This window comes from Achroia grisella, unplaced genomic scaffold, assembly GCF_030625045.1.
Source record: "Achroia grisella isolate CSIRO2021 unplaced genomic scaffold, CSIRO_AGI_Agris_v1 utg308, whole genome shotgun sequence".
In the NCBI taxonomy this organism is placed as follows: Eukaryota; Metazoa; Arthropoda; class Insecta; order Lepidoptera; family Pyralidae; genus Achroia; species Achroia grisella.
The window spans coordinates 832,835-848,230 of NW_026712791.1; the positions used below are offsets into that span (position 1 = coordinate 832,835).

General features: G+C 32.8%; 1 protein-coding gene across 1 annotated transcript in view; it reads left to right on the forward strand.

Moving 5' to 3' along the window:
* The window catches only part of LOC131843414 (uncharacterized), a 101,227-nt gene extending 86,178 nt beyond the window's left edge, over positions 1 to 15,049 (forward strand). The window contains exons 5-6 of the mRNA XM_059192049.1: positions 11,814 to 12,632; positions 12,872 to 15,049. Of these exons, the coding sequence (XP_059048032.1) occupies positions 11,814 to 12,632; positions 12,872 to 13,570 (1,518 nt within the window). The 3' untranslated portion in view covers positions 13,571 to 15,049. The remainder of the gene's footprint in view (positions 1 to 11,813; positions 12,633 to 12,871) is intronic.
* The last annotated feature ends 347 nt before the right edge of the window (positions 15,050 to 15,396 follow it).

The window sequence follows — 15,396 nt, forward strand, 5'->3', positions numbered from 1 at the left end:
ATTTTTATTTAGGTACTTTACACATATTCCTTTCAATTCCCTCTTAGTATAAACAACATATTTAAGTAGATAGGTTTTTAAAAATTATGAATAAAAACCTGTTTATACGGTTGCACTAACTGTACAAATGGAGGATAATAAGATGAGCTTTAACTCTGGCTCATTACAATTGTTTCAAGGGAGAAATTGTAATGTTAAGTTAGTAACCTATGCCCTTCTTCGTGTCATGAAAAAAATGTAGGCTAAATATAAATAGTTTAGTCAAGTTGAAACGGATGGTATACTTGTTACTAATGAAAAAGTTAAATAAATAAACTCAATCGAAAAATACAACAATAAATCTAATTTAAGACAATAAGAAAGTGATTATAATATAACTAAGACAAGATATTTTTTTGTTATCACTACTACGTTGAGAATAACAACCTATGTATAGTAAAATCAATAGAGTACGTATCATAATAAAATTGTCACATAATTAGAGCCTTCACAGGGCCGGATTTGAAGAACTCGTGACGGAGACAGATTATCAAACTCCTCGCTAAGTAGGCGAGCGTTCGCGTACAATTTTAGAAGGTCGTTATAATTGCGAGGTTACGCCTAAGTCCTCGCTAATAAGGATCATCAGTGGAGGGAAGAATTAAGGGAGCATTTGTTTTGATGTTCGCGGCTGTTCAACGTCTTAGCAAACGGCACTGTTAATAGATATTTTACATGTTTACTGCTGTTTCTCAGAAATTAATATTATAATAATGATGTTAAATTAACGATTTTGATTAGGGGTAGTCAAATGTCTTATCTTTTTACTCGACAATAGAATTAATGAGAGTTGTATATATTTAGTTGTACACATCTTTTTGACGTGGACCTTAACCTTTATGTATTTCAATGAAAATTGTGTTATTAATTATTAGCTCTTAATTGTGGCTGTGCCCTAGGTAATTATGTTATTGATAATCTGTATTTTTAGACCGCAAAACTCGAAACAAGATTTAGTAAAAAAAATTCATTATATTTCAGTTAAAGTATATAGGTACATATTTAAGTTTTTGTTATTATTAATGTTAATAAAAACTCTAACAAGTTTACACAATATCCAATGTAACAATAAAGTTTTATAATAATATTATAAAGTTTTGTATACTGGCGGAAGATATTAAATGCCTAATTTATTGTCTACCTCGTAAATATTGCCTCGAAAACGGTTTAAATGTTCAATCTCAGAAGATAGATATAGCAATTTGTTCCCGATGAGCACCTGCCTCACACGCAGGATCTCCATACATAATAAATTTAATTGAATCACAGACTCATCCGCGCCTCGTGTGCCTTATTATATTTTCTAAATATCCGCCTTGTTGCGAACGGGTTATGGCGTGGGTAGGTTGGCTCGGGAGGGGGTGCCCTCGTCTTACCAACTTCAGGCTCAGCGAAAGAGGGTTAAAAGGAGTTTTAGATGTACGAACGCTTTTGATCTTATTAATACCATAAAATAATGCTTTATAATCTTATTAAACGCGAGGTTAGCGCTCGATGCGCGCCCTCCTTCCAGCTTAACCGCCTGTCGGGTTCGCGATATCAATTTAGCGTTCTAGTGACACAGTCAAGTACTTACTAGCTAATTTGATACGATTTCAGTAAATATATATATATATATATATATATATATATAAACACCTCTTTGGGCACTTTGTTGATCACGCCACAACCTAAACACTTGCCGATTCCACCTTTTGCACTGAATAACTTGACCTCTATCGCGTATATCTCAGGCGGTATGGCAACGTCGCATTCTATTTTGCGATGTGGCCATATATATTCGTCGATAGTACGATATACTCGACACTTTTATTACTAATAATTCGTGACTGAATGGCTCCGAACGGCTAAATTTTTGGTATACACAAAGACTTTTTGGCTCTGAATATATTCCAAAAATCAATTAATTATGTTGATCACTTTATATACTCGTCCTTACTGCGATACTTATTTACATCCGAATATATATAGATACCGTAACGGTCTATCAATTATGAATTTATTAATTTACTAATGTAGATATTTTATATTCGCAATGCTCCATACATGCAAGCTCCAGCAACGGTGGAGGCAGGGTCCCCCCTGCACCGTACACCGCACCCCGCGCACACAAACAAATTAGATATTTTTTGAATACACAAAGACTTTTTGGCTCTGTATATATATTTCAAAAATCAATTAATTATGTTGATCACTTTATATACTGGTCCTTACTGCGATACTTATTTTAATCCGAATATATATAGATACCGTAACGGTCTATCAATTATGAATTTACTAATCTAGATATTTTATATTCGCAATGCTCCATACATGCAAGCTCCAGCAACGGTGGAGGGGGGAGCACCGTACACCGCACCCCGCGCACACAAACAAATTAGAATAAATTAAATTCATAAGATTATTTATATATTTCGACTGCCTCGGTGGTCACACCGCTTTACATCCGATGGTCGCGGGTTCGATTTCTCGCACGGTGCAAACAATTGTACTCATCGGTCATCGATTGTTTTCATCGGTCTGGGTGTTTTATATGTATATTATATATGTATTTACAAAATAAAAATATCTATATCAGTTCAGTATCAGTCTGTGTTAATTGTCCAGGGCTATTTATTATATATTTATAAACGGTTATCTTTTTCCATCCCACCGCTCGCTATCGACAGTGAATTCATAGAAATGTCACTCTAAAAACAATAATAGTTTTGTTTTTGTATTTCAAATACTAAATGCAAAATAGGTATTTTCAAAATACTTTTTCAAAATAAAGTACCTTTTGAATTTTTGTCCAAACCTCAGATATTTTATTTATTTTAGGTATATCAATCATTACATAGTAATATAAAAACAAAGTCGCTGTCGCATCTAACAGTACATAAACAAAGAAAGAAGACTTTTTGGCTCTGATACCGTAACGGCCTATGAATTATGAATTTATTATACCTAATCTAGATATTTTATATTCGCAATGCTACGTACATTGTAATATCCGCCTCCATTCATTGTAACGGTGGAGGGACTAAATAGTTGAATAAAACTGAATAAGCAGTTGCTCCACTCTATAGGTACTGCGTCGTCGTCGTATGCTGTTCATTTTTTCACTCGTTTTGGCGCCAAGAGAGGGTCACATAGTCGTGGTCAAGTTAAGAACTTATAATTTAATTTTGATAACAATAGATACAAGTAAAAAGTAGGTATTATATTAATGTACGTAAGTACTGCACTTAAAAATATTTATTCTATATTGTACATTTGAAAAACTTATCACTTAAGGACTTGTGTGACATATACACGTACATACTGCCATTTTCTCTTAAAGACATCCAGAGAAGCTTTAGATTTATCAAATACGCGGGGTGCACCGACCTTTGACCTTATAACACCTGATTCGCGCGTAACGAATTACATTGCTACTTTTTGGTATTTTATAGTGGATATTTCACTATAAAATATTATTATTTCTTTAGATTATGACATAATAGCATAGTTTACATGATTTTAAGGGAAACATACGATAAAAAAAATTCCCGTAAAATGTAAAAGATAAAAAATGGTTATTGTTGGTTATCCTTGAGAGATAGACATATACCATCACGGACTTTTTTGTTGACCTTATTTTGATACATCTCAAAGCACTAGACAATACGCAGTTTCATTAAACAGTATTGTATTTTTTTTATTTATTTAACTTTAATGCACAAAAAAAATTGTACATGTGGCGGACTTAATATCTTGCCGCGTTATTTACCAGGCAACCATGAGTGGTGCAGCGAAAGATTATTGGCGGTGCACTAATATAAATAAGAAATGTCAAAAAAAGATTTATAAAGATAATAAAGATAAGCAAAATATACATTTCTATAAAAAAATAACAATATACATACATAAATATATAACCCATAAATGTATAAATAAATACATAATGATCCGATAATCAAATTATAAGTACAGTCTCAAATTGAAAGTAAGAAAAACAGAAAATATAGAGAGAACTATAGGGATATAACAGAAAGATGTGAAAAAAGGAGGACAGTAAAAAAGTTACAAATTTAAATAATGTTCCCGCAATTTCTGTTTAAATGAATTTATTACATTATTATATATATTAGGCATACGACTAGCCTTATGCTGTTACTTTTTTTTTAATCTATACATCTATACATGTAAATAAAATTGGAGTGTCTGTTTGTAATATTGAAATAACCGTTTTTTACTACCTGCATATGAATATAAATACGGTACATACACCAAAATAACATATTTTACAAGTTTTGTCTGTCCGTCTGTTTGTTCCGGCTAATCTCTGAAATAGCTGGACCGATTTTGACGGGACTTTTTTTGGCAAGTAGCTGATGTAATAAGGAGTAACTTACGCTACTGTTATTTTAGAAAAATAAAATAAAATTTCACGCGGACGAAGTCGCTGGGGCCAGCTAGTCTATAGATATACCGAGATTTAATATTTAAGTTGCTATTATGTTGTTGACAAAATTTTACTGTAATGTTACTATTACGTTATCCTACACAATTTGTATTATTTTGGATGAATAAATAAATAAATAAATAATAATCTATACATATAAATAAAATTGGAGTGTCTGTTTGTAATACTGAAATAACCGTTTTTTACTACATGCATATGAATATATATAAGGTACATATACCAAAATAACAATTTTTATAATTTTTGTCTGTCTGTCTGTCGGTCTGTTTGTTCCGGCTAATCTCTGAAATGGCTGGACCGATTTTGACGGTACTTTTTTTGGCAGGTAGCTGATTTATAAGGAGTAACTTAGGCTACTTTATTTTAGAAAAATAAAGTTAAATTCCACGCGGACGAAGTCGCGGGAACAGCTTGTTTTTAATAAAAACGGTTTATTTGATAGAAAAAACATCTTTTTTGTGGTACTTGAGAATGTTGAAGCCTGTTGTTTGTAATATTGAAATAACCGTTTTTTACTACTTGCATATGAATATAAATACGGTACATACACCAAAATAACATATTTTACAATTTTTGTCCGTCTGTCTGTTTGTTCCAGCTAATCTCTGTAATGGCTGGACCGATTTTGACGGGACTTTTTTTGGCAGGTAGCTGATGTAATAAGGAGTAACTTAGGCTACTTTTATTTTAGAAAAATAAAGTTAAAAACCACGTGGACGAAGTCGCGGGAACAGCTACTGTATAATATATTAGAGATACCAACGTGTTTTTTTATTGATGACTAGCTGTACACGGGATTTCGTCCGTGTGGAATTTCACTTTATTTTTCTAAAATATAAGAAGTTAAATTCCACGCGGACGAAGTCGCGTGTACAGCTAGTTGTCGGTAGTCTAGCGATTTAGCACACTGCTTTGATTCCTGCTTGGTGGTCGAGGGTTCGATTCCTCGCACGCTGCAAACATTTGTATTCATGAGTAGGATTGTTTGTAACGGTCTGGGTGTTTTCTATGTATAGATAATATATATGTATTTACGAAAAAAATCTTTGTATTTATATCAGTTGTCTGGTACCCATAACATAATCTTCAGCTAGCTTAACTTGGGTCTAGATGAAGCTGTGTGAATTGTCCTGAGATTACTATTATTATTAATTGGTACACAGGTAAACTACTAACTAGGCCATATTGGTGTTGTTTGTTATGGTGAAAAAACTAGTATATATATAAGTTACACGTACAATTTCAAAGACTTATTTCTTGAAAACTGCTGGCTATTCTGAAATAAAACTTTAGGGTTTGTATATGTAATGTTTGCATATAAAATATGATTAAAGGTTACCAGTGTATTTACACTTTTACTGAACAAACAGAGTTGTTTAATACTGAAAATATTGTGTGGAAGGCATCAATTACTTTCAGTGCATGTATAGCTTTTCTCTTTTCCTAATTATTATTATTATTAAGTTTAAAGTGGTTGAATTTTACGTAAGTGGTATTTATACATTATTTCTAATTTACCATTTATTTTAAGTTTTTTAAACTCTATTCATCGAGACCTATCTAATGAGTCCAAACACGATATTTCTGCTGTAAGTTTTCGAAGAGTATGTTCATCATCTGATAATACTGGTGCCAGCATGAAGTCAAGGTTAACAGATAACTAATTACTTTTATTTCGTCAAAATCTTTAGATTACGTATAATAAATTCATAATATCGCTACCTATTCAAATCAAAACAAGTATTAGGTACTTCATTTACTAGTATATAAATTCATCAACACACAAGTAAATGATTTTTAAATATATTCAGAGCCAAAAAATCTTTGTGCATTTAAAAAATTTTGCCGATACGGATTCACTATTGCAAGAAATTGTTGAAAAAATATATATCGAGTATCTACTACTATCGACGAATACATTTGGCAACAACGCATGGTCTCGGCCGGAACGGCAACATCGCATACTAGAATACAAAGATAGTGGTAGAACGCGGAACGGCAACATGTTGCCGTTCCGCCACGCTACCGTTATAGTGGTAGAAAGAGAGAGACAGTGGAATCAGCAATATCTACGGATCGTGGCTGGATCAACTAAGTGTGCAAGTTTATATAAATGTATATATATATATATATACATTTGTCTTTAATTCAAAGGAAATACAAATAATGAACGCATCACATTTAAAACAGTAATAAGTACGTAATATTATCACATTTTCAAACAGTAAGTACGTAATATTATCACATGGTAACAGCACGTATTATGGCAAAAATAAACATCGGCTGATTTGAAAAGATTTATTATAGTAATAATAGTAATCTCAAGACAATTCACACAGCTTCGTCTAGACCCAAGTTAAGCTAGCTGAAGATTATGTTATGGGTACTAGACAACTGATATAAATACAAAGATTTTTTGTCGTAAATACATATATATTATCTATACATAGAAAACACCCAGACCGTTACAAACAATCATACTCATGAATACAAATGTTTGCAGCGTGCGAGGAATCGAACCCTCGACCACCAAGCAGGAATCAAAGCGGTGTGCTAGCTAAATCGCTAGACTACCGACAACTAGCTGTACACGCGACTTCGTCCGCGTGGAATTTAACTTCTTATATTTTATAAAAATAAAGTGAAATTCCACACGGACGAAATCCCGTGTACAGCTAGTCATCAATAAAAAAACACGTTGGTATCTCTAATATATTATACAGTAGCTGTTCCCGCGACTTCGTCCACGTGGTTTTTAACTTTATTTTTCTAAAATAAAAGTAGCCTAAGTTACTCCTTATTACATCGGCTACCTGCCAAAAAAAGTCCCGTCAAAATCGGTCCAGCCATTTCAGAGATTAGCTGGAACAAACAGACAGACGGACAAAAATTGTAAAATATGTTATTTTGGTGTATGTACCGTATTTATATTCATATGCAAGTAGTAAAAAACGGTTATTTCAATAATACAAACAACAGGCTTCAACATTCTCAAGTACCACAAAAAAGATGTTTTTTCTATGAAATAAACCGTTTTTATTAAAAACAAGCTGTTCCCGCGACTTCGTCCGCGTGGAATTAAACTTTATTTTTCTAAAATAAAAGTAACCTAAGTTACTCCTTATAAATCAGCTACCTGCCAAAAAAAAGTACCGTCAAAATCGGTCCAGCCATTTCAGAGATTAGCCGGAACAAACAGACCGACAGACAGACAGACAAAAATTATAAAAATTGTTATTTTGGTATATGTACCTTATATATATTCATATGCATGTAGTAAAAAACGGTTATTTCAATATTACAAACAGACACTCCAATTTTATTTATATGTATAGATTATTATTTATTTATTTATTTTTTCATCCAAAATAATACAAATTGTGTAGGATAACGTAATAGTAACATTACAGTAAAATTTTGTCAACAACATAATAGCAACTTAAATATTAAATCTCGGTATATCTATAGACTAGCTGGCCCCAGCGACTTCGTCCGCGTGAAATTTTATTTTATTTTTCTAAAATAACAGTAGCGTAAGTTAATCCTTATTACATCAGCTACTTGCCAAAAAAAGTCCCGTCAAAATCGGTCCAGCTATTTCAGAGATTAGCCGGAACAAACAGACAGACAGACAGACAAAACTTGTAAAATATGTTATTTTGGTGTATGTACCGTATTTATATTCATATGCAAGTAGTAAAAACGGTTATTTCAATATTGCAAACAGACACTCCAATTTTATTTACATGTATAGATGTATAGATTAAAAAAAAAGTAACAGTCATAAGGCTAGTCGTATGCCTAATATATATAATAATGTAATAAATTCATTTAAACAGAAATTGCGGCAACATTATTTAAATTTGTAACTTTTTTACTGTCCTTCTCCATTTTTCACATCTTTCTGTTATATCCCTATAGTTCTCTCTATATTTTCTGTTTTTCTTACTTTCAATTTGAGACTGTACTTATAATTTGATTATCAGATCATTATGTATTTATTTATATATAATATTTATACATTTATGGGTTATATTTAAATGAATTTAATCGATAAAATCGTTGTTAAGTATTAAATTAATTGTAAGTGATATTAACTATTATATTATGCATAAAAAATATTTGTAATAATAAAGAAAATACATTTAAAATATTTTACTTGTTGTGTTAGTTATTTATAAGATCTTACTATAATTGTTAGCTGCTTTACAATTTAGAAAGTACAATAGGTAATGTAAATTAAAATTAATTGAATACTTAACAACGTTTTGTTCGATTAAATTCATTTAATTATTAAAATAGTTAATTTAAAATTAGAATAAAGACAAAAAAAAAATAACAAAAAAAATCGGTGGCGGGAATCGAACCTTGAGCGTCCGTTTGGTAAGTTGATTCAAAGGCTTATTAAAATCAAAATTCAAAATTCAAAGTTACTGGTCATTTTGAAATAATACTTAGGGTTCGCATACCCTTATCGGATACTACTACTACACGGAGTTTCGTCAAAATAGAATATCTAGGTTAGGTATAATAAATTCATAATTAATAGACCGTTACGGTATCTGTATATACTCGGATCAAAACAAGTACTATGAAATAAGAAAGAGTATATAAATTGATTAACACAAGTAATTGATTTTTGAAATATATTCAGAGCCAAAAAGTCTTCTTTCTTTATTTATGTACTTGTTAGATGCGACAGCGACTTTGTTTTATACTATACTATACTATGTAATGATTGATATACCTAAAATAAATAAAATATCTGAGGTTTGGACAAAAACTCAAAGGGTAATTTATTTTGAAAAAGTATTTTGAAAATACCTATTTTGCTTTTAGTGTTATAGTACTTTAACTGTTATATTTTAAGTAACAATGTTTAATTATAATTAATACTACTGCACCAACACTCCGATCGTGCAAAAAAATTTGCTGTTTCATTATTTTTTAGTTCAATTAGTGGTCTACCTAAGTCCTGGGGTAAGGGGGGGGAGAGTCATGACGCCCCCATGACTCCCAAGACCTCCATGACGCTCCCCCTGGATCCGCCGTTACGTCTTCTCTTCATTCGCTCAGTAACGTTGTTACTAAAGGAAAAATTCCCGTCCAAAAAATAACAAGTATTGAGGTTTGATCTGGAGTCACGTTCCTCTAGACTGATTTCTATAAATATTTAGATTAGATAGACTATTATTCTTGAAATACTAGCTAGACATTATTAAGTTACTGTAGCCATAATGTAGTAGTCCAAACGTGCCAATGAGGAAGCCCTTGGCAAATGCTGCACCCTGATTGGCCCGTTTGAATTGGATCAAGAAGTGGTCGAATGCCAAAAAAGTGGATTTGTATAAAATCGTGTATAAATCGCTTAATTATTATTATTACTCGTCGTGACAGTTGTGGCTCAAAAAGGATCAACATTTATATATCGTCAGCTGGCATTAGATCAACAAAAGGCCTCCGGATCAACAAGTGAAAAAGGATCAACAAAAAACTACCTATACGGCACGTCTGAGCCACAAAGTGCCCAAGGGGATATTTATATATATATATATATATATATATATATATATATATAGGCATAAATTTCATATTGTTTTCCTAAAAATTCCGACTTCAATCTTGACTCAAATCAATTACAAAAAAGAAATGAGATATATAAATTTACAATTAACAAAGATACGTGTAACACAAAAATACTGATGTATATGCGAATATAAAGATGAAAATGAATAATTATACTGAAGACAAATGTTGTTTAAATACATACAAATTGAAGTTACCAGTCTGAAAGTTACGAGCAAATGAGCCAAAGGAATTTTGAACGGGGCAAGATAATCAAACACCTCGAACATCGAAGTTAGTAGCTAAACGCCAGATGAACTCGGCTCTACGATATTATGGTAATTTATCGCACGCCAATTTGCGCCACTTCGATTTCAACTTTATCGAACAAACTTTTAAACGTCGAAGAATACTTCATAGAAGGGGTTTTAAAGACAAAAAGGTCGATGTGGGATTTCGTACTTAGAATCTTATTTAATACTTATTTTGTTTTCCCGGTATCATTTAAAGAATCTACAATAAACACGATTTGAGACGTCATTCATCGGGGCAATATATAGGATACTAACAAATTGCATATTAAAAATCTAGTTGGGTTAGTCGGCTAAACTCGTTATTATCAATTCTCTGTAGTACATAGATGTTTTTGGGGCTGCGTAGCCAACTTAGGATATATATGAGTTTATAGCAATGTTGCAACGCATGCTGTTAGATAATACTTAGCATATATTGTGTTCGAAATTGTTTTTCTTAATATATTCACAGTGTTCGCAATCACATACGAATTAATGTACTTAGGCGGATTACATGTGACACGAGTTATCACGCGCAGGCGCCAGAGCTCTTGTAAATCTTCCATGTAGCTGAAACAGACAATATCTGAAAGCAAATATAGTTCCACTATTTAAAAATATAAAACAAAGAGGCAGATTAACGTATCACTCGTGCTCGGCGTTAATTCCTCAACTGACATGATTTATGGGCACAATCTCAATGTAATACTTACTCTTAATTTAACATTTGATTTAGCAACAGTTACAATGCAAACGACTGCCTGACAAGTGGCTTGACGGCGTAATCACTGGCATTGTTCTGAGTAATCTAGTGATATGGGCAGATCTAAGTTACATAATATGAAGCTGGGTAAACTCGCTAGCGACGCTATAATCTGACAAGTTCTTATGTGATTGACTCCTCGAGCCACTACAAATACTATTACACACATATGTTAATGTTATCGTTTAAATAAATAATTGTGAAAATCAAATAGTGGAATTATTTTCGAGTAGTGTATTGTTTGATGCCTAAACAACGGCGTTTCTAATAGGTTTACACTGAAACATTTTAGTAGGAGCACTTAGTCCACATTGCTATATGCCGGCGCTAGTTGAAGACGTAGTGGGTGGATGCTAATTGTTAAGACGCCCTTCCCGCTCATTGTTTTAGAGTAGACCATGATTGAAGTTTCGGCGGCTGCCGGGAGTGATGCGCACTAACCACCGAGTAAACAGCTCGTCTCGTCAGAACCACGGCCGCTCGCGCATGACACATGCATTAACAGCCGACCTAATATTTTCATAATCTAATGGCGATGTTCTGTGAAACAATGCTCGGTGTTTACTCAAACAATTATCTCTTATCTGTTGCTGGTTAGACTGACCTCTTTAAAACCATCTAAAATTGTTTGCGGTATCTTGTTTTTTTATTTACTCTTGCTACTAGCAATGACTTTGATTTTTAAAGTAATGTTTACTTGTTACAGGTGACTTTAGCTCAAATCTGCCGTGGTCACGATAGAACACCGGGACCTCACAATTTTCACGAGCCGTCTGAAGAGATGCGTCGGAAATTTGAATCATGGTGGAGTACACAATTAACTCCTAGAGCACCAGCTTTCAGTCCTCGTCGATATCCATCTCCGGGGCCTAAAAATCGATCGCCGACGCTGAATACAATTCCAGATCATTTACACCCCGCCTTACAAACTGTACAAAGTCAATATCCGACACCGAAAACAAGAATGCGAACAAGCTTTGATCCTGAACTTGAGTTACCAAAATTGCAACGTTGGTTCTCAGAGAACCAGCATCCGAGTCGGCAACAGATTCAGCAATACGTTCGGGAATTGAACAATTTAGAGTCAAGACGAGGCCGAAAACCTTTGGACGTTAATAACGTCGTATATTGGTTCAAAAATGCACGAGCAGCCCAAAAGCGTGCTGAGCTACGCAATATTGGCGGATTAGGATGCCAACTTAATGGTTTCAATAGTAGGAGCCATAGTCCATCAAATGGTTCGTTAATGACTGGTAATGACAGTTATACATCTCAAGATCACAATAATTCAATGAAAAGCCCTTTGCAGTTGTCAGGAAGTCCCGGCAGGTATCCTATGTCGGTAATGTCTGAAGACAATCTGTCAAATGGTGGTTCTGATTTGGAAGATGATGGGGCTGATTTAAATCCTGATGATCGCCCAGAGAGTCCTGATGCGCCACTTTCTTTGATAACGACGAAGAAAAATAATAATGATGGGGAAGAAGGAACTCAAGAATCGCCAAAATCACCAGATATTGTGAAGGTAATTTTTTATATCCTTACCGAAATTCAAATTTTATAAGAAACTAATAAAGATAAATTAAAATTCTTTTACTTAGATACCCTTCTTTATATTTTACAATATCTTCTAAATAATGGATAAAGTTTTAATTAATTACATGTTTTAATTTCATTTGATAATAATAAACCAAAAAATATACATTATGTACCATAAAGTTTGGAAATGATATTATGCCTAATTTGTTTTATTATCTTTCCTAGGTTGAGTACGTTAAGCAAGAACCAACAGATCTGAGCAAACCTGATCAAGGTAATTCTCCTCAACGTTCTCCAGCTAAAAACAGTGATAGCCCAAACAATAACAATAGCATTAACAATAATAATAATGAGGAAGAAAATGGAGTAGCTGATGATCACGACGTATCCGATGACGAAGTCATGCAAGAACATAAATACAGATCTCATATAGATCGCTTACCGTTTCCTATGGTCCCAAATCCTTCAATGTTTGGACCTCCTGGTATTATATATATGAGTCAATACATGAGTGGATTCCACGGAGTTGGAGGAGTACCTGGTGAGAGTGCCAGTGGCTTGAACTTAGCGCTCGCCGGCGCATCAGATGAACGTCGTAAACGCAATAGAACATTCATAGATCCAGTATCAGAGGTGCCCGTATTAGAGCAATGGTTCTCAATGAACACACATCCGTCACACAATTTGATACTGAAATATACAGAGGAGCTCAACAGAATGCCTTACAGGCAGAAGTTCCCGCGACTCGAATCTAAGAACGTGCAATTCTGGTTTAAGAATCGCCGAGCGAAGTGTAAGAGATTGAAGATGTCGCTCTATGAACCTTCATCCCCATCCCACTATTCTCATCCTGGACACCCACACTCGATTGGCGATAGGAAATTCGAGCCGAACAAAAGTATTCCGGGGATGCAATATACCTAAATTAAGAAGAACTATCTTTCTGTAAGATTTTGTTAATGGTGTCAGATTAACACGAAGACTGATTTCAGATCGTATAATGGTGTAGTGCCATGTTAGTATTATTATGACAGTGACGTCATTTTAACAATTCGTATTATTCTGAGGACTTGAGTGCCACGTCTGTGGTTCACCATAGGGTAGATATTACTCCAAAGCGACTCTTGTAAGAATAGTATATTATTATAATATAGATGTAATCTACGTATTTTAAGACAACGATAATATCGTTGCATGTACATATGTTATGTACAAATATATAACGGAAGACGCGTCACAACGCAAATATTATTGAATCTCAAATCTCTGTATGTATATGGGCGATGAACGACTCAATTTTATTTATTAAATATTTCTGATATAAAAATCAAACTGTTATAACTTTACTATTTTATTGATACTCACAAGTACCACTAAAATATTTTTAGTATTAGGTGACTTAGACGAATCGATGTTTAGATTGGTATTCAATGTTATTTTGTAATATATCTACATAAATAATGAGTCATTTAGTTGTAAGGATGATATTAGTGCACATATAGTAGAATATTATAACATAGATGATAATTTATATTCGGCCTAAGCTCCGGTTGATGATGGCTGAAGTAGATTGCGCACATTCCGTATTTCGTCTTAATTTAGTAATGCTTCCTCAATCCAAAGATTGGTTAGTGTTAATGATCTAGTAAGATAATACCAAACTGCTCACAACATTATCTAATAATAAAGAACTTGTATTACTATGAAATGAGTAATATTATTAAAGTATCTATAAAGTTCGGCATTTACTTTTCTGTTAAATTTGTTGAATTAATTATATTTGTTACTGAACGGAAACATCTATTCGTATGATCTGCTTGAGATTATGGTCTTGTGTAAGTCGGGAGAGTCATTATATCTAAAAATTCTAGTGTCATCACAAATGTAGTCATGTATATTGTTATTAATATTTAAATACATTATTACAATTAATATTAATTTTAACATCTCTATGACTATCACTGTAGAGTCACGAATATACAATTCCATAACTTACAAGTGTGTGCTTGACATTAGTTTTCTAAATTTGTTTAATTTCAAATTGTATATAAAAATAAAGATTATTGTAGTAATACATGTTCTTATTTGGATATTTTATTATTTAACAGTATTTACGCATTTATCGATTGAGGCTGTTTGTCACATTATGTATCACAAACTATTGTTTTATAGTTTTTAATCAATTAGTTGTAACTCTTATGAATTGTTTTCGTTGTACCATGTTATGTGCTTGTTTTGTGAAGCTGTGATGAATTTTCCAAATAATTATTGTAAATAATTTATTAATGTTAATAAGGGTTCCATTGTAAAAGTACGTCACTAGGCTCACAAGAACATTCAAAGCATTTACCGCTTAGGTAATAAAGATATTGGCTAAATGTTTATTCAATTCAATTATATAAACAGAAAATTTAATTGAATATTATAATGAAAATTATACCCGTTTTTTATTTATGTTCCCTTTAATTTGTATATAAGTATTCAGTAGCTTCAAGACACTTGTGATAACCACCATGAAACTATCAAATCTTATTGGATTTGTTGATAATACCTTAATTAATAGCTTTAAGGTACTCTTTTATTATCATCAAATTGATATACCTATTAGTGAAACTTCATGCTAATCTTCCGAAAATTTAAATAGCTATTTTCGGAAGATAAGCATGAAGTTTCTCATAAAAGATATTATTTTTAATTTATTGACTAAATATAACCTAATTAAAAGAAAGCATGACGCATAAATTATATAT